This window comes from Oncorhynchus nerka, linkage group LG10, assembly GCF_034236695.1.
Source record: "Oncorhynchus nerka isolate Pitt River linkage group LG10, Oner_Uvic_2.0, whole genome shotgun sequence".
In the NCBI taxonomy this organism is placed as follows: Eukaryota; Metazoa; Chordata; class Actinopteri; order Salmoniformes; family Salmonidae; genus Oncorhynchus; species Oncorhynchus nerka.
Genome location: NC_088405.1, coordinates 69,494,614 through 69,519,735, shown reverse-complemented (window position 1 = coordinate 69,519,735; position 25,122 = coordinate 69,494,614). Strand labels below are relative to the sequence as shown.

At 42.5% G+C, this 25,122-nt stretch overlaps 1 protein-coding gene across 4 annotated transcripts in view; it reads right to left on the bottom strand.

Annotated features, from left to right (window-relative positions):
- The window catches only part of LOC115135920 (cytospin-B-like), a 192,209-nt gene that overhangs the window by 52,439 nt on the left and 114,648 nt on the right, over window positions 1-25,122 (bottom strand). For all 4 annotated transcript variants that reach the window (XM_029671133.1, XM_029671132.2, XM_065023706.1 and 1 more), the window contains 4 exons: window positions 12,145-13,700; window positions 5,580-5,787; window positions 4,004-4,077; window positions 3,588-3,763 (listed from right to left, as the gene is read on the bottom strand). In XM_029671133.1, coding sequence (XP_029526993.1) covers window positions 3,588-3,763; window positions 4,004-4,077; window positions 5,580-5,787; window positions 12,145-13,700 — 2,014 coding nt within the window. The remainder of the gene's footprint in view (window positions 1-3,587; window positions 3,764-4,003; window positions 4,078-5,579; window positions 5,788-12,144; window positions 13,701-25,122) is intronic.

Sequence of the window (25,122 nt, the reverse complement as noted above, 5' to 3'; positions counted from 1 at the left end):
AAATTCACAGTGTCCTTCCTGAGAGGACATTATTAGTGATAACGCGATAATGACCAGTGATAATGTAATAATATACTGTCTGTGGTTCAGTGTTGTTGTCTGTAGGCAGAACTCAAACTGGTGAGCTGGACTTCAACTGTAGCTCAGTGATTACACACACAACGTAGGACTACTGACCAGCGCAGGTAATTGATGTTTTGTCATTCTTGATATTCTGGTAAATAACGCCATCTAGAGATACATTATCACACCACATTATCGGATCCAGATTTTTAACACAAGGTGCAAATGAAATACCCAATGAAAATGTATGCTAAAATATTGTTTTCCCCTTCCAACTACACTACAGTACATGACTGCATCTAAGTAGTCGTGAATATTCTAAAGTGAACTGATTGTTGATTATTACCATAAAAAAACGTCAATATCATCCAAGCACTTTTTGAAGTAACAGATATTCCAAATGGTCAGTTATATGAAACGGATCATAACAATAACCACAGATGCACAACTTACTAGAACAATTATAAACCAAAAGACCAATAAAACCAGCTGTGATCAACAAAAATAACTTGACATTTTTAATGTTTAGCTTTTTTAAGTTGCACTTGGCCTGAAACAAAGTAATGAAGCCTAACAGAAGAAAATAATCTGACTCATAATGATAACTGGCAGCGTACAGCTGATAAACAGACTGTTTTGTCTCCAGTTTTTTTCAGAGAACTGAACAAAAATATGTCTCATTCTCATCATTTGTTTTCTTAACAAATCAGTGACTCTTCTTTAGCAACACATTGAGTAAGTGAAAATTCACCACTGAGGCAATTTAAGTGTCTAAAAGGCACAAAAGCAAATAGGAATCAGTAACAGAAACCGCTCCTATCTTATCATCAGTCCCCTCTCTTGACCGACAGAGAGGAGAGATTCATCAACACAAATACATCTGAAAGCACTGCAAACAATACAGATAAAAAGGTGTACAGCATTTTAGAAAGATTTCACAAACAAATATGTGTTCATTTGGCAGCCAAGTGCTGTTTCACAATAGATTGGATTAAAAGTAAACCACAGTCTGACTCTGTCTGTCTGGTAAACCAACCTTGCTAATAAACCCATCAGAATTACATACCACATAACTGTTTTTATGGTAATACTGAATAAAGCAACTCTGTACAATAATACTGTCAGTCTGTCTTCAGAGGGTCCAGATGTGTTGTGGTTGGACTTTTCTACCGCCCCTCTACTGCAGTCTTGGTATCAAAACTGGCTCCAGCCCCAAGTCTGAAAAACAAGACCGAAACCAGAGACAACATGAGTTGAAATAAATAGAGAATATACCCTCTTAAAAAGCCATGTACTTGTCTACCTGTAATTTGTTTAAGACCCCAACTGGACATAGCACAGCCAGAGTGGTTTATTTCTCTAAAGTCACTATAGCAATAAAGGCTATTTCCTCTGTCTGTCCCTCTCTCCATGTGTCTCTTAGCTGGCTAATGAAATCAAATCTGTCTATATGTCTCTGCGATCAGTATACAATGCTATACAGACCAAATGTTGTTTAGTTAATAAAGCAGATGATAGCATGAGTACAAATTATGCCGTGTCATACTACTAGACAATTCTCCAGAGGAACCGAGAGACTAGATAAAGGATTGATTCAACAGAACAGCAGGTGGCGCCAAGTACCAAAATAACATTTTAGTAGCAGTTTTTTATTTTTTATTAAGCGAAGCAAACCCCAGCCCACTCAAATGAAAGGACACAGGCAGCTGATAGATAGTTTGTGCAGCTGCCAGGCAGTCAGACAGACAATCAGCAGGAAGCAGTAGGAAGCAGCAGGAAGCAGTAGGAAGGAAAATCAGCAGTTCTAGATCAGCAGTAGCATTCCCTCTAAAGGCATCATTCACTGAGCTGGCAGTGCAGTGGACTCACCTGGGCTTTCTATAAGGAGCCATGTCTGAGAGGGGGACATCCTTGAGAGAACGAACGATCTCAGGGAGGAGGGGAGCTTCTGGTCTGGTACGTCCCAAGTACGTACGGGGAAAGTAAAGTAAAATACTGCATTCTTCTTTACGTTCTAAATGACACGTTTACATGTTTTATGTCAGGCCAGCTATATTAGAAACTAACTGATGAGCTCTGTAATACTAACAATACTAGCCTAATTTGCCTCTCATCATACTGTCACTGCACACAAGACACAGGACCAATAGGCTGAGCTTTTCATCAACAAACCAACCAACCAATCATGGCAGGTAGCCTAGTGTTTAGAGCGTTGGGCCAGTAACCGAAAGGTTGCTGGATTGAATCCCTGAGGTGACAAGGTAAAAAAATATGTTGTTCTGTCCCTGAGCAAGGCAGTTAAACCCAGTGTTCCCCGGGAGCCGAAGATGTGGATGTCGATTAAGGCAGCCCCCCGCACCTCTCTGATTCAGAGGGGTTGGGTTAAATGCAGAAGACACATTTCAGTTGAATGCATTCAGTTGTACAACTGACTAGATATCCCCCTTTCTCTTTCCAATCACGTCCCTGGCAGCACAGACCATGGTGTACAGGTAGCCACATGAAACAAAACAGAGGAATGATGCTATGGCCCCTAAAGTGTCTGTCTCATTTTATTTTTTGAAGAGAACCGACTCAAACAGTTTAGTGCTGCCGTCAGTGTAGTCTGGGTAGCAGCATTTCTAGGCAGAGCTTAGGCTACTATATTAGTGCTACACTACGCCGATAAAACAGCTTGTCTCAGTGAAGTGCTAGGGTCCATTGCTGGTCCAGTGTGTTACAATCGGTGGTGGTGAGTGGTAGACAGACTGATAGAGCAGTCAGTGTATTTGCAGCAGGAACCAGATAGACAGACCAAGATAATGCATGAGAGGAGACTGACTGCTAATCCTCTATTAAGCAAGGTTTGCCAAAGCCCAGGATTTGAAGCCCCCCAAAATCCCAGGATTTGAGGCTATTAAGATATTATTATTATTGGACTTAATGGTGAATCATATCCTAAATTGGCAGCTAGCGTCACCTCGTTTCTATGCATCCCCCACCCCAAAAATGCTGAACATCATAAGCTACCATGACATCAAATCAGCATTTTGGGGTAGCCTCTTAAAATATTTAAAAGGGAACCGATTAATGGCATATGGAAATACAAATGGTTCCTTCCAGCTCGGCTATAGCCTCCCACACTGCATGCTATATGAATCTGACTACTACATTGAACACTCACACCATCAGTGGGATATGGCAAGCCTTATAGTAGCTGCAGCTCCAGGACAGAGTGTGTTAGCTAGGATAGAGAGAGGCCCAGTGCTAAGAGGGAGCAAGAGGGGAAAGGCTAGGGGAAGGGAGAGGAGGTTGGATAGTAGGGGAGGTATACTGTAGGTCAGAGCTATTCAAATCTGGACCCTTTAGACCAATCACACTTCTGGGTTACATTCTTCCTATCTCATAAGGGGCTGATTTAGACCTGGAATATCAGATGAGTACATTCAGGTAGAAACAAAAACCAGAAGTGTTTCGGCCCTCCAGGACCGTAATTGAATAGTACTGCTGTAGGTACTAAACGCTCCCAGCCATACGGTACGTACCTGACTCCCTGCAGCTGCTCCAGGTCTGAGGAGAGCTTTGCGCTGCGACCCTGCTCCTCCTGTAACCTCCTCCTCAGAGAGCGGATCTCCTGCTGGGCCTCCACCTTGATGTCGTTGGCCACCACTACAGCTGTCTGGAGGTCTGCCTGGAACCGTCGCCACTCCTCCGTCTCATCCTGAACACAAACACACATAAATACGCACACACACAAATGCACGGATGCACACACACACACACACACACACACACACACACACACACACACACACACACACACACACACACACACACACACACACACACCATATGAGGAGTGTGATTCTCTTTGCATCATAGGAGTCACAAACCTTGACCATCTTGACCACCAGCAAACCACCTGAAAGTATATAACCACTAACAGTCAGATCACTCCTACCTTCATCTGCTTACTCAAGATCTTCAGCTGCCTCTCCACTTCAGCCTTCTGCTCCTCCAGCTTCTTGAGTTGGTCTGTAAAGAAAGATAAATATATCATTACTTTGAGAACATCAACCACAGAATACATCTGCGAAAGACACATATCATAAACAAAGCCATTGCTGCAACCATTTCTTAGTCTGATAAATACATTCGGTAAATCTAACCTCTTTTACCAGTGGAACTACAGGGATAATTTATATCCATTCAAAATGTCTTTCTCATTATATAGTATGGTTATTATGAGCCTGCTATCAGTTAAATCTGCATTGCTACAGTTGAAGTCGGAAGTTTGCATACACTTTGGTTGGAGTCATTAAAACTTGTTTTTTAACCACTCCACAAATTTCTTGTTAACAAACTATACTTTTTGCAAGTTTGTTAGGACATCTACTTTGTGCATGACACAAGTCATTTTTCCAACAATTGTTTACAGACAGATTATTTCACTTATAGTTCACTGTATAACAATTCCAGTGGGTCAGAAGTTTACATACACTAAGTTGACTGTGCCTTTAAACAGCTTGGAAAATTCCAGAAAATGATGTCATGGCTTTAGAAGCTTCTGATAGGCTAAGTGACATCATTTGAGTCAATTGTAGGTGTACCTGTGGATGTATTTCAAGGCCTACTTCAAGGCCTACCTTCAAACTCAGTGCCTCATTGCTTGACATCATGGGAAAACCAAAAGACCTCAGAAAAGAAATTATAGACCTCCACAAGTCTGGTTCATTCTTTGGAGCAATTTCCAAACACCTGAAGGTACCACATTCATCTGTACAAACAATAGTACGCAAGTATAAACACCATGGGACCACGCAGCAATCATACCGCTCAGGAAGCAGACGCGTTCTGTCTCCTAGAGATGAACGAACTCTGGTGCAAAAAGTGCAAATCAATCCCAGAACAACAGCAAAGGATCTTGTGAAGATGTTGGAGGAAACAGGTATAAAATAATATATATCCATAGTAAAACAAGTCCTATATCGACATAACCTGAAAGGCCGCTCAGCAAGGAAGAAGCCTCGGCTCCAAAACCGTCATAAAAAAGCCAGACTACGGTTTGCAACTGCACATGGGGACAAAGATCGTACTTTTTTGAGAAATGTCCTCTGGTCTGATGAAACAAAAATAGAACTGTTTGGCCATAATGACCATCGTTATGTTTAGAAGAAAAAGGGGGAGGCTCCTAACTGACCTAAGACAGGGAATTTTTACTAGGATTAAATGTCAGGAATTGTGAAAAACTGAGTTTAAATGTATTTGGCTACGGTGTATGTAAACTTCTGACTTCAACTTTATATCCATAACTCATACTTAATCCATGTGTCGCAAGCCTCACCACTGACCAAATAAAAGGACTCAAACAATGCATACCGCTACACATATTTAGTCCAGGTGTTGGCTTAATCTGGACCAGGGAAATCGTCCCTATGTGCTTAGGAGTGCTGTGCTCCTATAACAAGTAAAAGTTAGGATGGAGGAGGTAGAGTAGTACAGTAGTAGACTGATGATATATACACTAGTGAACATACTCTCTAGGTCCAGGATGGTCTGGTTGGTGTGGAGGTGGACAGCCCTCTGCTGCTCCACCTGATCCTCCAGCTCAAAAATGGTCTCCTTCAGGTCCTTGATCTGGCCGTCGGCCTGCCGACCCCCATTCTCTAGGGCACTGACCCGGCCACTCAGCTCCTCCTCCCGGCTCCCGGCTCGCTCTGCCACCTGCTGGCACTCAGCCTCCACCTGGGACATAGTAGGAGACCATCTGATTGGTTAGTCACATGTATAGCTGACATGATTGGTTAGTTGGTCCATCAAGGGGTCCATTACTGTAAGCAGAGCCTTAGATCTATCTACATATGACTCTGTGACTGTACCTGCTAATACGCCCTTCTAGTCTGACGTAGTAAAAAAAGATGATAAAATCTGTTGGACATCAGCCCTGCCAGTGTCTACAGAGACTCATTGACACAATAGCCTAGCAGGATCTCCTCCAAAGCCATTTTGATAGCCTACCCTACACTACAGTGTAACTGGCTGCTGGGTAAACAGGTGATGATGACTCATTGATTTTACAGTTAAGTGTCTAAAGCCCTTGTCTCCTGCTGCAGCTAATAAACTTCCTGATACACTACAAACAAATACTATTTTAACCCAAGACTGCCCTGACTGGATCACCCCAGTGTGGGCACTACTTGGCACAGAGTCCATTAGTGTGATGTTGTGATGTTGAAACCACTGCTCACTCAGGCTTTCTGAACCTACAAGCAGATGAAAACAATTTCATTGAACATCAGCTCATATGCTGGAGAGTGGTGGGGGAAAGTCCTGAACTATCACAAAGCTTCTCTTCACTAGCAATACAATATTTAATTTAAACCATCATGGCAGACGAGGTATTGTGTATAACTGTAGTCTGATATCTTAGAGGTTAAATTGTTCTTGGGGACCTTCAATGCTGCAGACATGTTTTGGTGTCCTTCCCCAGATCTGTGCCTCAACACAATCCTGTTTCGGAGCTCTACGGACAGTTCCTTTGAACTCATGGCTTGATTTTTCTCTGACATGCATTGTCAACTGTAGGACCTTATATACACAGTGCCTTTCCAAATCATGTCCCATCAATTGAATCTACCACAGGTGGACTCCAATCAATATCTAGAAACATCTCAAGGATGATTAATAGAGAGAGGATGGCACTTGAGCTCAATTTCGAGTCTAATAGCAAAGGGTTTGAATACTTATGTAAATAAGATATTTCTGTTCCTTCTTTTTAAAACATTTGTCAAAATTTCCCAAAAACTGTTTTCACTTTGTCATTATTGGATATTGTGTGTAGATTGATGAGGAACATTTTTTACTTAATTCATTTTAGAATAAGGCTGTAACATAACAAAATGTGAAAAAAGGAAGGGGTCTGAATACTTTCCGAACACACTGTATATCCTCCAAACACCGGCTTCGAGTGCATTATCAATTTTATACAACGGTTTACTAACATATTCATAGCCACAAGAGCATTAGTGAGCTCTGGCACTGATGTTGGACGATTAGGCTTGGCTCGCAGTCGGCGTTCCAATTCATCCCAAAGGTGATTGATTTGGTGAGGTCAGGGCCAGTCAAGTTCTTCCACACCGATCTGTATGAACCTCACCTCACTCCTGTGCGAACTCAGGAGAGGCGAACGTCGGGAGCCATGCATCCTCCCACGGGGGCATTGTCATGCTGAAACAGGAAAGGGCCTTCCCCAAACTGTTGCCACAAAGTTGGAAGCACAGAATTGTCTAAAATGTCATTGTATGCTGTAGTGTTAAGATTTCCCTTCACCTAACCTAATTTAACAACTATGTTTGGTCTTGTGGATGGGTGATGGGATTGCCCTGCTCTGTCTACCTTTTATATTCCTATGTGGCTCTGGGTTGTTAGCCTTTGAGATTGACATTCGAATAGGCCGATTTAATTTGTAAATACTGAAACCTATTTGTTTTTCATTTGTTTGGTTTTGTCCTTATTCATCCTGTTGTTTATATCTTTGCTATTTAATTTTGTTTTTGTGTTTTCTCCCTATTGAACTGTACATATTTGCAAGTATTGTATCTTGAAACTGTAATTGTATTAGGACAAAAAAAAAAAGAAGATTTCCCTTCACTGGAACTAAGGGGCCAAGCCTGAACCATGAAAAACAGCCCCAGAACATTATTCTTCCTCCACCAAACTTTACAGTTGGCACTATGCATTGGGGCAGGTAATGTTCTCCTGGCATCCGCCAATCCCAGATCCATCCGTCGAACTGCCAGATGGAGAAGTGTGATTCATCACTCCAGAGAATGCATTTTCACTGCTGCAGAGTCTAATGGCGGCAAGCTTTACACCACTACAGCCAACGCTTGGCATAGCACATAGTGATCTTATGCTTGTGTGTGGCTGCTCGGCCATGGAAACCCATTTCACGAAACTCCCGACTAACAGTTTGTGTGCTGACGTTGCTTCCAAAGGCAGTTTGGAAATCGATAGTGAGAGTTGCAACCGAGGACAGAATATTTTTATGCGATAGGCGCTTCAGGACACTCTGGTCCCGTTCTGTGAGCTTGTGTGGTCTACAATTTAGTGACTGAGACGTTGTTGCTCCTAGACGTTTCCACTAGACGTTTCCACGTTCCCACCAATTTGACAAACTGACTTGTTGGAAAGGTGTCATCCTATGACCAGTGCCACGTTGAAAGTCACTGAGCTCTTTAGTAAGGCCATTCTACTGACAATGTTTGTCTATGGAGTGGCATGGTTGTGTGCTCGATTTTATACACCTGTCAGCAACGGGTGTGGCTGAAATAGCCAAATCTACTCATTTGAAGGGGTGTCCACATACTTTTGCATATATAGTATATAGTCCCGACACAAATCTAAGGTTGCTACCCAAGCTGGCTGGACGTTGGTTCTATCTGTTTGGATGCCAGAGATGCGACACAGTTGTTAAGTCTTTTTCCTCTGTACTAAACCCAGTCGTTTGTTCTAATTGTTCCATTGCCATACTGGCTGGCAAAATTCTTATCCCTTGCTTGCTAGGTAGCCAACTACGGCTAACTTCCAGTCATGTCAAACAGTGCAGCCAGAATAACAGCAAGGTAGCTGCGTTTGTGTTTGTTTAAGCTGTTTTCTAGTGACATTTATTTGGATACATCCATAATAACAAGCTTATGATGTGCATTTCACCTGGCATAGTAAATGTGCTCTCTGGTCAGGACATTGTTGTTCAGAGGAGCTAGCCAACAACACAGCTAATACAATCCCTTCAAACTGATGCTGGTAAGACTGTAAACTAGCAGCATTTTGTTTAGTTTTACCTGTTTTCTATTGACATTTCTTTGTATATATCAATAAAAACGATGCCAGCTGATTCATGATTTAGACTGGCAGAGAAAAGCTGCACGCCTGTCTGTCTCGTCCCGATATGTTCATTACTATGGGACAGCTGGAGATCGAATTTCAATATTTAAATGAAGTTGCAAATGTTGGAAAGACCGACAATAAGGTTTATACAAATCTCTGCTGTTGAAAACCAAATGCTAGTTTTAAAAGAAATGGGAGATAATGTCTAGATGCTTTTTATAGTGGAGATCAAGTTTATAAATTGCCTTGCTGGGCTGACGAGACAGTGGATTTTCACAGTGAGATGGAACAGAGTGAATAGGCATTTCAACATTATAGCTTTAGCCGGTGGTAACTTGTGGAATAGACAGCGACTGGAATGCAGCATACTGTATATACAGTGCATTCAGACCCTTTGACTTTTTCCACATTTTGTTACGGCCTTATTCTAAAATGGATTTATCATTTTACACACAAAACTCTACACACAAAACCCAATAATGACAAAGCGACATTTTTGCAACTGTATTACAAATTAAAAACAGAAATAGCTTATTTACATAAGTATTCAGGCCCTTTGATATGAGACTCAAAATTGAACTCAGGGGCATCCTGTTCCCATGATCATCCTTGAGATGTTTCTACATCTTGATTGGAGTCCACCTATGGTAAATTCAATTGATTGGACATGATTTGGAAATGCACACACCTGTCTATATAAGGTCCCACAGTTGACAGTGCATGTCAGAGCAAAAACCAAGCCATGAGGTCGAAGGAATAATCTGCAGAGCTCCAAGACAGGATTGTGTCGAGGCACAAATCTGGGGAAGGGTACAAACACATTTCTGCAGCATTGAAGCTCCCCAAGAACACAGTGGCGTCCATCATTCTTAAATGGAAGAAGTTTGGAACCACCAAGACTCGTCCTAGAGCTGAACACCCGGCCAAACTGAGAAATCGGGGAGAAGGGCCTTGGTCAGGGAGGTGACCAAGAACCCAATGGTAATTCTGACAGCGCTCAAAAGTTCCTCTGTAGAGATGGGAGAACCTTCCAGAAGGAAAACCATCTCTGCAGCACTCCACCAATCAGGCCTTTATGATAGAGTGGCCAGATGGAAGCCACTCCTCAGTAAAAGGCACGACAGCCTGCTTGGAGTTTGACAAAAAGCACCTAGAGGACTCTCAGACCCTGAGAAACAAGATTCTCTGGTCTGATGAAACCTAGATTGAACTCTTTGGCCTGAATGCCAAGCATCACGTCTGGAGGAAACCTGGCACCATCCCTACGGTGAAGCATGGTGGTGGCAGCATCATGCTGTGGGGATGTTTTCAGCGGCAGGGACTGGAAGACTAGTCAGGATCGAGGCAAAGATAAACTGAGAAAAGTACAGAGAGATCCTTGAGGAAAACCAGCTACAGAGCGCTCAGGACCTCAGACTGGGGCGAAGGTTCACCTTCCAACAGGACAACAACCCTAAGCACACAGCCAAGACAAAGCAGAAGTGGCTTCGGGACAAGTCTCTGAATGTCCTTGATTGGCTCGGTCAGAGCCCGGGCTCTCTCTGGAGAGACCTGAAAATAGCTGTGTAGCGATGCTCCCCATCCAACCTGACAAGAGCTTGAGAGGATCTGCAGAGAAGAATGGGAGAAACTCCCCAAATACAGGTGTGCCAAGCTTGTAGTGTCATACCCAAGAAGACTCAAGGCTGTAATCGCCGCCAAAGTTGCTTCAACAAAAGGTCTGAATACTGATGTAAATGTGATATTTCAGTTTTACATTTTTTAAACATTTGCAAAAAATTCTAAAAACCTGTTTTTGCTTTGTCATTGTGGGGTATTGTGTGCAGATTGATGAGGGGAAAATACAATTTAATACATTTCAGAATAAGGCTGTAAAGTAACAAAATGTGGAAAATGTCAAGGGGTCTGAATACTTTCCGAATGCAATGTACAGGTAACTGTCAAAATAATGGAAAAACTTGTAAATGAGTGATACAAAGTATATTGAAAGCAGGTGCTTCCACACAGCTGTGTATCCTAAGTTCATGCTTAGGGTCATGTATAAAAATGCTGGGCAGGCCATTATTTTGGCAACCGTGGCTATGCCCCCCCCCATAGGATGATAATGCCCCCATCAACAGGGCACAAGTGGTTTGATGAGCATGAAAACTATGTAAACCATATGCCATGGTCACTTAGTCACCAGATCTCAACCCAATTGAACACTCAAATTCTGGAGCGGTGCCTGAGACAGCGTTTTCCACAACTATCAACAAAACAAAACACCAAATGAGGGAATTTCTCACGAAAGAATGGTGTTTCATCCCTCCAATAGAGCTCCAGAAACGTGTAGAATCTATGCCAAGGTGCATTGAAGCTGTTCTGGCTCGTGGTGGTACAAAACCCTATTAAGACACTATGTTGGTGTTTCCTTTATTTTGGCAGTTACCTGTACATACTGTAAAACAGTTGTCACCAACTGGTCGATCGTGTTCTCCAAGCCATTCCTAGTCGATCACCAAACATTTCTGTAAAAAACCCAGCGATAAAGACTTGCGATCCTATTTTTTTAACTTGTTTTGCGCTGTTGACAGTAGGTGCACTCGATCCAGAAGCCCTACCGCCAGGAAGGCAAAGTGTTCCCGGCAGGCCCAAAGAGCAAATCAAGTGCACTTACAGTATAGGCCTACCACTGGCCAATCAGATAGCCATGATCCGTGTCTGCAGTTTCCTTGCGCCATAGACTGTAGAAATAGGCCTCGAACACACAGCAAAGTTGATAATGTGAGATTTCAAGACTTTAAAACCAAGACTAGAGAGAGACTCAAGGAATACCACAAAGAGCTGATGTTTTTATGAGTAAATTCATGTTTAAGTTGTTATTCAGCACTGTCTTTGTTAAAAGGTTTTATAAGCCATAAAATGCATATTTGATAAGCTTGCGTTGTTATTATTTGTGGCTTGTGTCATTTAAAAAAATTATAATCTGAGCGGTAGATCTCGGCTTGCATTTTGACTCAGAAAGTGATCTTGACTCAGAAAAGGTTGGTGACCACTGCTGTAGAATAATAAACCACAAGATCCATAAATTACAGCCTACACTGAAGAAGGTAAAAGGACGATTTAGGGCTACACACTGTCAGAGGATAAGTTGTAGCTTGGTATCCCACCCACCTTGGTGAGCAATAAAGTTTCTACTCTATTCTATTCTATATGGCTTGGTATCCCACCCACCTTGGACAGCAGTCCCTGGGCGTGTTCAGTGTAGGTCTGGGCCTGTAGCAGCTCCTGCCGTAGCCCTGTTACCTCCCCCTCCAGTCTGTCTCTCTCAGCGTGGGCCACCTTCAACAGCCTCTGCAGCTCTGTGCTGTCCCCAGCACTCTGCATGGCCTTCAGTTCCCCAACCTTCTGCCTCTCTATGTCCACCTGGGCTTTGAGCTGTCCGTTCTTCACCCTCAGGGCGTCCGCTGCTGCCTTGTGTTCCTCAGCCGCCCGTGTCATCTCACCCCCGGCCTCCTCCTCCCTCTCCACCCGGCACTGGAGGCCGTCCCTCTCTTCTCTGAGGGACCTCACCTGCCCCTGGGCCTCCTGGTGCTCCTGCTCCAGGGCCCTCAAGCTCCCCGTCAGCTGCTGCTGGATGTCCACCAGCTTTTCCCTCTCGAATCGAGAGCTCTGCACCAGGTCAGTGTAGCGCTGCTCCAGCTCGGCTGCCCGGTCCTCGTCCCCGCTCTGGGCCTGGGTTGCCTCCTGCAGCCTCCCGGCCAGGGCCTCGTTCTTCTGGGCCAGCAGCTCCACCCTCTCCCTCTGCTGCTGCAGCGACGTCTGTAGGAGGCCCTTCTCCTGGGCCAAGCGCTCGTTCTCAGCCGTCAGCTCCTGGACCACCTGCTGCTGATCGGCCAGCTCCTGTAGTGTGGCCTGGAGCTCCTCTGCCGTGCTGTGCTGACTCTCCTCCATCTTCTGTATCTGCTCCGTCAGCCTCTCCACTGAGGGGTTGCGACCCTGACCCTTCCCCACACCACCACAGCCCCCATCGCTGCTGCTCACTGAGTCAGACCGCGACGGGATCTTCTCAAACTCTGAGGAGTCTGGCGAGGGCGAGCCTTTGGTGATGTCACTGCTGGAGGAGACAGAGGTTTTGAGTGGGCTGGGTATGGCTGACTTGGCTGGGGGAGTGGTGTTGTTGTCTAAAGAGAGGCCATTGATGGAGGGCTTGGAGGGGCTGGTGGTGGTGGTAGTGTTGTTGGATAGAGGAGAGGCAGGCGAGGACTCCAGGGAGAAAAGCTTCTCCTTCAGGACCTGGTTCTCCTCCCTCAGAGCCGCCAGCTCCCTCTGGAACTTCCCGTTCTTCTCCCTCAGCTCTCCAACCAGGGCCTGGGCGTCTGTAGCCTGCTGGGATGGGCCTTGGCCCTGCTCGGGGGCACCCTCAGGTAGAGTGGAGGGGGTGTTGTGAGGCGAGGACGACGAGGCTTTCCCCCGGCAGCGCTGCAGCTCCATCCTCAGCTTGCTGATCTCAAACTCCTTCGCCTTGGCTTCAGCCAGCAGCTCCTTAATCTGGCACTCCAGGAAGCCTCTCTCCGAGCCCTCAGCGTCTATCCTGGGCTTTGTGGTGGTGGAGCCGCGCTGGTGCTTGGGTGCTAGGGTGGCCAGGCTGGAGGTGCTGGCGCTGGGGACCATCTTCTTGTTCGTGGAGGTCCTCAACTGGTCCCTCAGCGACACGCGGTCTCTGGTCATGGTGGGGGGGATCTCCCTGGGGGCAGGGATTCCAGACTTCTTAGATCCTGATTGAACACCTGGAAAATATAATCAAAACACACATTCAGTCTTCTGCTTTCTTTCTTATTATTTTTTATGAAAATCCACTAGTAAAATTGGTAATGCATTTGATTAATGTCTGTAATGTCCTCACGATTCAATAGAAACAATTTCACACTCAGATTGAAGCTCAGTTGTGATGCAGTGTTAATATGATGCTGTGATTGTTATCATCAGGGGTCAATCATTCAACCCTATTCATAGATCCCTTTTTTATTGTGATGGCTGGTTGGTAGACACTGTGTCTGCGTTACTGTGGACATTGAAACACAGGGCTTTCCATTGAAACACATTTCAGTGGATCCACAGGGCTTGACTGGCTCTCTCTCTCTCTCTCTCTCTCTCTCTCTCTCTCTCTCTGATTCATCTCCTGCGTGAGCAGGACGCTGTCTGAAAGGCTTTTATTGTTTGTTTTGAAATAATCAGCAAACAGCAACACAGACACAGGGGGATTCTTGTTACAAGGGATGACAATGGTCTGGGGCACGTGGAACATTCCAGCACAAAGCAGACCATCAGTGGACAGACACAAAGAGAGCGCTGTGTTGGTGACACTACACTGACTTCTATCAACCCCAGAGGGCACAGACTACTGCACAGCCTGGGCAAGAACAGATAAAGTAGGCTACTGTATAACACCATAAACAACACACTCACACACACACACACACACACACACACACACACACACACACACACACACACACACACACACACACACACACAAAAAGAAACTTTCAAGATACACTGGCAAGTTGGCTCACATCCACACCTACAAACACACACACACTCACAAACAAAGAGTCTCGGCTCATTTGGAATGGAAATTGTACACCCCTCTGGGCTCTTAAAGCACTTCTCCATTGATGGCCACTTTGCAGGGTGTGCCTGCCAAGCCTCAGACAATCTCAGGGGCACAGCGTGGATTAGCATTCTTAAAGTAGGGCTTTGTGGATAAAGAGTTGCTGATGAGGCCGGAAACACAGAGAAACAGAAACATAACTTACTTTATCAGCACTCAAATATGCTTCTTCTATATAAAACAAGGAGCTCAGAACTCAGTTTCCATTCAATATTGTTTTGATAATATAATCATAAATGAAAATGCCACATTTATATATATAGCAAGGCCATTAGAATGCTTTCTTTTAATAATAACACTATCGTAAATTCTTATATTCGCGAAAAATCACAATAAAACGCCAAATAGTTCCGGTAAAACATTAAAAAGCTATAAAAATACCAGGTCAGATTGGCTGGCACACAGAGTGACTGCAGATAGTATGGTTTGGCCTTCAGACAAACTGTGCTTAAAAATAAGAACCTAAATACTCAGCATGAGTGAGAGCAAGCAAAAGCCAGTCATTTAAATTCCCATTAATCACCTTCACATTGGTTCTCTATCAGTCAGGTCAAGTGAACTCCAGTGAAATTCCCACTAGACTAGCCTGCCAAGATCCCAGGCTGCCATGAAAAATCTATAATCACTTACTTCTCTGTACATTTTACAGTGGATGCCTCCGTTACAGAAAAAATGAGGCCATACACTCCTAAATTATGTATTATCACATGGAAGATTTTAACACCTACTTGTATATGAACAAAGACAGTGATGAAATGAAAGGTTAAAAATGACTTATCATAATGCATTACAGATTGACATATTAAGATGTTTGGGGGTGCCGAAACAGACAGACAGAACGTGACAAAGACAGCATATACAGTAGGTCACACCTATGGGTCATATGGGACATATTCATGCAAATTCTGTTATTCTCATTACTTATAGGGGAAGAAAAGCAAAGGGAGAGAGAGAGAAAGAAATAAAGGGAGAGAGAAATAGAAGGAGAGAGAAATGAGAGAGAGGCGGATGTGTTTAAGCTCAATCCATTTTCATTAAGATGACTAATGTTTGGAGTTGAAGTGAGATTCTCACAGCCCCCACATACATTAAAATGATCCTTCCCAGTCCAACTGAATAAAACCCATATGGACTGTATGAAATGACTTTCCTCGTTTAAGTAGTCACCTCCTTTTTACCATGACTTCACTACAGCTTGTCCCTGCGCACATAGCCATGACATAAATCTGTGTGCGAAACGAGCCAACTAATACGTGAACAGTTCCAGTACACTATAATACAATACCGCGAAAGGGAGGCTGGCTGGAACAGTAACACTGGAACACAGACTGTCGAGACCTGGGTTCAAATAGTATTTGAAATTGAGCTTCCCTGGCACTGTAGAGAAAACAAATACGAGTCTTTCAAATGTGGTCTGACTGTCCACATCTCATATAAAGATGCCTCACAATGGAACTCACTCTCTCTCAGGTTCAATGCATCAATAATTAATAATAATATAAAACAGTGATATTCAAAAAAGTTATTATACAAATAAATAATAGAAATAACAACATTAAAATGGTAACTCTCTCTCTCAAATTCAAACTGCTTTTATTGGCATGAAAATCATTGTGTCAATATTGCCAAAGCAATAATGTATACAATATACATTGTTATAAAATAATGAATAATAATATAAAATAGTGATATTAAAAAGGCACAGAAGAAAGGCCCATTTGACAGTCTGATAATTCAAACCATGCATTTTTTAATTGATCAACAGCTTTTTTCTCAACAAGCCTTCTTTCATGATATTCATAGATCACAAAGTTATCCTCAGTGATGATAGCCACCATGTTTTTCATAATTTAAAAGAAAGCACAAACCAGACAAGCTGTGAATGAATAGTCAAGAGAAACTATTTAAATCCCTCAGTTGGGACAAACGCTTCCTGACTCGAAAGTTATCTGGGTCTGACTTGCCAAGCCTTTGATAGACAATGACAACTCCCCATTTTAGAGGCTACTGAAACAGGGAAAGGGAGGGGGGTGGAGGGAGAAACAGATGAGAGAGAACGGCAGAGAGGGAGAGAGAGTGTAAGGTGGAGAGAGTGTAAAAGAGAGAGAGTGTAAGTGAGAGAGAGAGTGTAAAAGAGAGAGAGAGAGCACGAGTGAAAGTGAAACAAGGAGGGGGATGACTGCAGCGTTCCCTCAATCCTAATTTATCTTTGTCTTCCATGCCGTACGGCTCAACTCATGGTCCATTCACACACAGGCAGCTCTGGAGGGGGCGGGGGTTTGAATGCCTCTTAGAGATGCTCTCCCCCACAGCCTCTGGAGACTGTCATTTATAGCAAAGTGTAAATAATGTGAAACACAAGCTTTGGAGAGAAAGAGAAATATCACTGCCAAGTAGAATGGTCATTCTCTCATAAAGGGCCCCTTTATGTTGAGGAACAAGATAAATGATAATACATAACATTTCGTAACAGAGAGGTTTTTTGTGCTGAAACCATGTCTTTTCTCATATGGTAAGAAATATAATTTCACAATAGTGAATTGAGAGCATGGCCAAATCGTGTCGTTTTGGATGAGAAGCCATAGTAAGAGGGTTTAGATTGCAGATGGCCAAATAAAGCCGACAGTGGCAGCCAAGTTTAACAGGCCGGGCCAAAGTCATTAACCCAAACTTTAAACTTAAAACATTCATGTTTCTACACAAAAAATTGGCTAGTGTTAACTAGTGTTGATTTTTCAGTGTAACATTTCTAGTGTTGATTCAAGTGTTAAATTAATTCAGCAAAGAGTTTAATTAACAATCAGTGGTGTAAAAGAACACCAGTATTGGTGTTAATAACAAACGTTGAGCCAAAACCACGTCCATCATTAACATATTGCCCAGCATGCTCTATTGCAGGTTATTATTGTTTATATGCTTTAGGAAATGCTATATCTTAGTCTTCCCAACCCTGACAGTCATTCTGAATGCAGATTGCATGTGAATAAATTGATTGATTAGTTAATCTTATGCTACTCAAATTTAAATACAATTTTTCTAAACAAATTCAATCTGTTAGTTGGAATTATTGCACCCGTTACTGAAATGGTTGTTCCAGTTTAGATGCTTTAGGTTGCAGGTGAATGAATGTTTGTTCAAATGTTGGATATCCCTAGTGATTGGAAACAGAGGCTTTCTGAAGCCTATGGGACTTTCACCAAATTGTGCAGAAAGACAGTTCATTCCTCAAAGCTTTAAACGCAATGCACATTAGTGACATCTGCTGGTCAATAAATAAATATCAGCATGTTTCAGAATCACCATACGGCAAGTACATTTACACATACCGGAATTTGTCTTAGTGAGAAAGTGCTGCCAGCAATAGACAACATACAAACAGAATACAGACACAGACGTCATACAGAATATACAATATCAGTAAACATAAAACTGTTGGGTATAGGCTGATTACAGTGGGAATATATGTCTAAATATCTATATATTTGATGTTTATACAGACACTTTTCACCCCTGCATTCATCAAAACGTTGTGGCGCAATGGATAGGTGTGAATTTTTATAAACTAAAGTTAGTAAGAATGTTGGGTTTGCATTCCACATCCTGCTTACCTTCTTTGACTCCTGGTTCACAATTTTTTTCAAAAAATAAAGCTGCATCTGTGGTATTGTTTAAAATATTATGATAGGATAAACTAAACTAAACAAATTATTTGAACAACAATTTAACAATGTGCAGATAGTGGGGATTCACAGAAAGTTATTTTCCAAATTTAGCCAGGATTCGATTCTGCGCCTAAGGTATCTGATTGCTCCGTATTCCTCAACCCTACCTGCCGAGTTACCGTCCAGGTGCTATGTATTGAATCAAATCTAAATAAATTGGTAAATAAGGTGTCCAGTAGAGGTCGGTGGTTGAAAGCAACTAGGCTCAAAGTTAGAAATACAATGTAGCCAGTGTTTCAAAGGCTGAGTTTAGACAGGCAAGTCCATTTCTAATCTTTTTTTCAGAAATTAGTATTTTGACTAATCAGATCAGCTCTGAAAAAGATCTGATGTGAACGGCCAATTAGTGAGGACTATCATTTGTTCTTCAACAGGACAATGACCCAAAACACACCTCCAGGCTGTTTAAGTGGGAGTGCTGCATCTGATGACCTGGCCTCCACAATCACCCGACCTCAACCCAATTGAGAAAGTTTGGCATGAGTTGGACCGCAGGGTTAAGGAAAAGCAGTCAACAGGTGCTCAGCATATGTGGGCTCCTTCACGACTGTTGGAAAAGCATTCCTCATGAAGCTGGTTGAGAGAACAAAGAGTGTACAAAGCTGTCATCAAGGCAAAGGGTGGCTACTTTAAAAATCTCAAATACAAAATATATTTTGATTTGTTTATAACTTTTTTGGTTACTACATGATTCCATATGTGCTATTTCATAGTTTTGATGTCTTCGCTATTATTCTACAATGTATAAATTGGAAAAATAAAGAAAAACCCTGGAATGACTAGGTGTGTCCACATTTTTGACTGATACTGTATACAGTGCATTCGGAAAGTATTCAGACCCCTTGACTTTTTCCACATTTTGTTACGTTACAGCCTTGTTCTAAAATGTATTAAATTAATTGTTTTGCTCATCAATCTACACACAATACCCCATAATGACAACACAGAAACCTGAAATATCACATTTACAAAAGTATTCATACCCTTTACTCAGTAAATGTAACACATTTTAGAATAAGGCTGTAATGTAACAAAATGTAAGGGGTCTGAATACTTTCCCAATTAAATGCATAAAAAAATGTGGATCATAATTCAATAATTACCAATAAAAACTAGAGATGTATAATTTACAATCATTGTTTGGGGAGGGGGAATCTTAATAGATTCTTTCAAGATTCGATACTAGTGTGCTGCAATTTCAATATACTGTCGATTCCTCTGTTGTGTGGTTCTACACCCTGAGCTATCTAGATAAAAACAATAACCTTTCAGCAGAGGTTTGTCGCTCTCTGTCCCGCAGTTACGACACCCTATAAGTTGGTTGAGTAATGTACAAATCTTTAAATGTCATCAATCAAGTGACATTTTTATTTTGACACAAGTATCGATACCTTTCTATTGGATCAGACTGCTAAGAAAATGTTTGATATATTTTCTATATATCCCCACTCTGGTTGGATTCCCCCGCCCCAAAATCGATTCAAATCACTTTGCAAGCAAGCATAATGTGACATGCAGGCCTGATGTAGCCTGTAAACCATGAGTTTCAATTTGAATGAAAACATATTCGCTTACGATCTCACTTGGTGATGGCCACAGGACCAAAAATGTGTCTCTGTCTCTGTCACTAACAAATACAGTCATGGGTTGTAACTCTATAATTAACTTGAAAGGCACACTGGGGAATGTGCAAATAAGGCATTACACTAAGCAAAGTTTTAATTAAACACTGAAGTGTGGACCCGTATAGACCCGTATAGACACTGGAATAGTGTTACATTTAACACTCTCAGAATTGATTCAACAGTGGAGAATTTGTGGTGTGCACCAAAAATCACATGTCCACACAGAGAAAACCATTGTTAGTAACCCCACTTTTGATCACCTTGAATCCTGCTGAAATGGCCTCCTGTAATTGCTTCGTTTACATTAAGTAATTGTTTGATTAATTAATAACACACATAATCCGAGAGTACTCAGGTGTGAGTACTTCATCACAATAATGCACTCTGGTTCATAGCTATCTTTTTAATGAAGATTAGGTTTAAAATCACAGCAGGCCAGGGGACATGTGCCTGAGTGGCTTCTGGACACCATCCAGCATTACCACCCAGCCAAGCCAGCAGCCAAGAAGTAACAGGGTGCATTGTGAAGGGAAGGCAGCCCCTGGCCCAGCCAGTCTTTAATTTACAGCCACGGGGGAATAGGAGAAGGAGTGATAACAGATTAGTGTCTGGGGCTGGTCAGGCGGGTCAAGTGTCAGAACAACCGTTGGCATCTGAGATGACACAGTGACATAGTCAGTAGAATTATCTTTGAGAGGGAAAGAACCCCCCCCCCCCCCCCCATCTCATTTCCCCACCACACACACGCACGCAAACAAACAGACATACATGCGTCCACGCACACGTACCATTTCCATCCCTAACCCCCCCCCCCCCCTCTGGAGTTCCAGGAAGTGCTGTCTAATGTTTTCCAGTCAGGTGGATGTGGGGGGTACAGAGCAGTCAGACAGAAACAATATCAGTCACTCTCTGTCTGTCTGGGGTTTCCTGTTGTACAGGCAGCAACTGGACAGGACATAGCCTGGTGGTCCCAGATCTGTTTATGCTGTCTTGCCAACTCAACACAGGAATTGGCAAGACAGCACAAACAGATGTGTGACCAGGCTAGACAGGACACGGATGAGGAGTGAGTGGGTAGACTGGAGCTTATCTCTCAGACCCTGGGCTCACACAGGCATTCCACTCCTCTCGCTGGTGAGGAAGAGAGACACAGAGCGGGGTTTCCATGTGCGTCACTACTGTGACACAGCGAATGGAATGGTCAACCAGCATGGTCAGTCAGCCAGGATGGAATAGCAAACTCAGTCAGTCAGGGACAGGGGAGGCAGATGTCCGTGCTGACTGGCACAGTACAGGTAACCCATCATCCAAACCCTCTTTCAAATAATACATTGAGCATTTGATTGAGCCTGTCTGGAGTGCCATAATATGGACAGGTTTGCATATTTGGGACTTATCCATTGTTTCCATATTGCCAGCAGCCAGACAAAAACCAGGTCTGTCATCATCACACAAACATCAGACAACAATTATCATCATCCTAACTCTTCTAGTAGAGATTAATACCACCGATCAGAAGTTAGCAAAGTCACCACTTAAAGAAACATAGAATCTGAAATGGTGTTCTACTTATTATAGGCTATCTCTATTTGCAATACTATAGTAACTGGACAGATATTCCACTATGGTTCCTGAAAGTCAGATGACTGTTTAAATTCACACGGGCCAAAACTTCATCTCTTGGCCTCAGGTCCCAAAGAATGGACAGATATTCCACAATAGTTCCTGAATATGAGTTCATGAAAGTAAAAGTTAGACAGAAGGTCTAGCCTAAATGCAGTTACACTGTGCATTTAGGTTCTACATCATTTCTTGGCCCCAAGGATCCAGGTCCCAAAGACTTTGGGTCAGATTTAGGACATGACATCATAATGAGGACGACGTACAGTATCATTAGAGAGCGGATCTGCAGATCACATCTGATATAGAGCCCAGAATGTTCTACAATGTCACAAGATACATGTTATGGTCCTACTGTAGCAGCAGGGAATATAGTAAACAGGCAATCATTATTTATGCAGGATTTCAATAAGCCCCCCATTTCCCATAGACGACAGTACACCACTAAAGTGGCACGTCAACAAAAAGGAATCTGTGGTGTAAAAAGTGGTGCAATTGCATTTGCTGGTGATCGGGGGTGGTGTAAATCAGGTAATGATCTGGATACACAGACAGCTACTAGGACCATGGAGGGTAAGCAGCAGCAGCAGCAGCAACACATAACGTTAGTGCTTTGCGAGTGTGCGCTTTGGGGCTGGTTTAGAAATAGTGTACAAAAGTATAGGGTCTTTGTTTGGGTTTGTATGGGCTTTCCAGACTATTGAGTTTAGGAAATTATTGCATTGGGGAATTGACTGGATATATTATATCTGTAGCTGGGAAAAGTCCAGTATCTGATCCTCAAACCCAACAAACCTTTCCCTTGTTCTTTGTGATTATATCTTAATATCTTTACTCCTGTAGATCTTACACGCTGCCATCATGTCTATAGAGAGATTATTACCATAGTACCATAACCTTACCACCAGAGATTTTGACCAGTGATAATAACCAATGGGCTCAGATCCCCACTCTTCATCTTCAGCAGTGATCCACCACATCCCTGCCAGACCATGTGCCGGACAGTTTGCTTTTCAAGAACCAAACAAGACTGAAAATATTTGACTATGATAGTCAAATCTGGCCACAATGCTGGCCTTCAGGAGTATATAGATAGTACAGTAGTTGTATAATATGTGCAGTACCTATAAGCTATAGCATAAAGTCCATACTGTATGTACAGTACAATCAACATTTTTGAGTTGAGTAACACATTCCTTTGAGAGAGCATTAGAGCCTTTTAAAGAGTTTCAGAGGCTTTTTCAATTCTGTTTGCCAGTCTGACAATATTTATGTGAACTAATTTGCTGAAAGAATGGAGGAAGGGAGACCGTTGGGCATGTCTGGCTGTGAGGGATAAGTAGTAGGGTCAGTGTGGAGAGACAGAGAGTGGATGGAATCGGCCACCACATTGGCTGAGATGATATTTCCCCTCTTGGGGCCGGCCAATAATCCTGCATATAAATAAGGAGAGATGCAGGGGAGAGGGAGGGCAGAATGGATGGGTTTTGGCTGGGCTAAATGGAGAATGTAAATTGCTCAATGGAGTGGAGGAAAATAAGTAGAGTTACCGTATGTACAGTATGTGATTAAAAAGCTGACTCACAGAGGGTGACATTTTGAGTTGTGATGGTTCGGAAATTCTCTGTACGCAGCATATAGAAAAACCATTACTTGATTACACAGACAAGGGGAGCTCTTGCTGTGCTGGAAACAAGTACAAAAACACCAAGAGCAGACTAGCAGCTGGGAAGGAAGGAGGAGTAGAGGTATAGATCCCTGGCTAGTATTCACAACAACCTCTACTGTAAGCAAAAGTGAAATAGCCCATGTATTCCTGTGTCCAAGTCATTATGGGTAGTGAGTGAGTCTACTGTCAGCAGGTGGCATATCATTCATCAAACACTGCTGAGAAGTGGAAACTTATCTCACCTGCAAGTCTGCACTGTCACTGTTGAAATGCGGCACCATGGAAATAGCATGATGTGCTTTGCTGAGGGGAGTTGGAAAGCAGCAGTAGAGTCATTTACAACATTTACATTCAATTACAAAGTTAAGGATGTTCCTTTTGAGGGTATAAACTGAACTAAATGTGCATGCTGCAGAACTCTGCTTTAGGAAGGTACACTTTCTACAAAGGCATACATTCCGTACTTCACATCAGAGGATGAGCACAGTAGATTCGATTTTTCTCTCCAGAAAGAGTTAAAGGGGACAGCTACAGTTACAGCTAAGACGGCTGGCTATCTGTTAAATCAAAAGTATTGACATCAGATGGTCATTTTTAGAAATCAAGCACTTTTAGCCAAGATACAGCCAGAGGACAACTAGTCAACGGTTCTTTCGGCTTCAACATCAATCTACAAATCAAAACATCTCAACCTTTCAATTTGATGCTCATGCCGGTCACACACATTCTCAGGCTCTGAAAACATCAGCCTTTCTCTATTTCAAATATAAACTAGAGGGGTTGACCTTTTATCCTTGACTTTTACATTTCTCTCATGATCCAAATACACATCCTACATGATTTTGGAAATTATTTGGATATTATTTTTCCTGGAACAATCCCTGGAATCCCTAATATATTTATGGGTTTTGGATTAAGCTGAGAATGGCAGAGAGATTTCCACACAGAGGACTTAGAAGGTATTATTGAGAAAAATACTTGTTCACCTCCCTTCCCCACCCTTTCCCCAGATGACCAAAAGTCAAACTAATTACATTGTACAGTAGTGAGGATATCGGCATATGTTGCTAACAGGGGGTGTTTGAAATTAAATGTTTATCAAGAGATGAGACAAACAACTTAATGGGGGGCTGAACTCACAAATTCCGCATGTGTTTTCCTGCTGCTTGTTAAGAAAACATTTTATTGGCATCTTCTTGATTCGATGTGGGTGTGTTATGATCTCTATATCGTACCATGGCAGTTATAGTTATTTTTCCCTCTTGAGTCACGGTAGCATCATCTCTCAAAAGATCAATTATTGATCTACACTGAACAAAAATATAAATGCAACATGTAAGAAAAGTACATATTTTGTCCATTAAAAGAACATCAAATTGATCAGAAATGGAGCGTAGACATTGTTAATGTTGTAAATGACTATTGTAGCTGGAAACGGATGATTTAAAAATATGGAATATCGACATAGGGGTACAGAGGCCCATTATCAGCAACCATCACTCCTGTGTTCCAATGGCACGTAGTGTTAGCTAATCCAAGTTGATCATTTTAAAAGGCTAATTGATCATTAGAAAACCCTTTTGCAATTATGTTAGCACAGGTGAAAACTGTTGTTCTAATTAAAGAAGCAATTCAACTGGCCTTCTTTAGACTAGTTGAGTATCTGGAGCATCAGCATTTGTGGGTTCGATTACAGGCTCAAAATGGCTAGAAACAAAGAACTTTCTTCTGAAACTCGTCAGTCTATTCTTGTTCAGAGAAATGAAGGCTATTCCATGCGAGCAATTGCCAAGAAACTGGAGGTATCATATAACGCTGTGTACTACTACCTTCACAGAACAGTGCAAACTGGCTCTAACCAGAATAGAAAGTGCACAACTGAGCAAGCGGACAAGTACATTA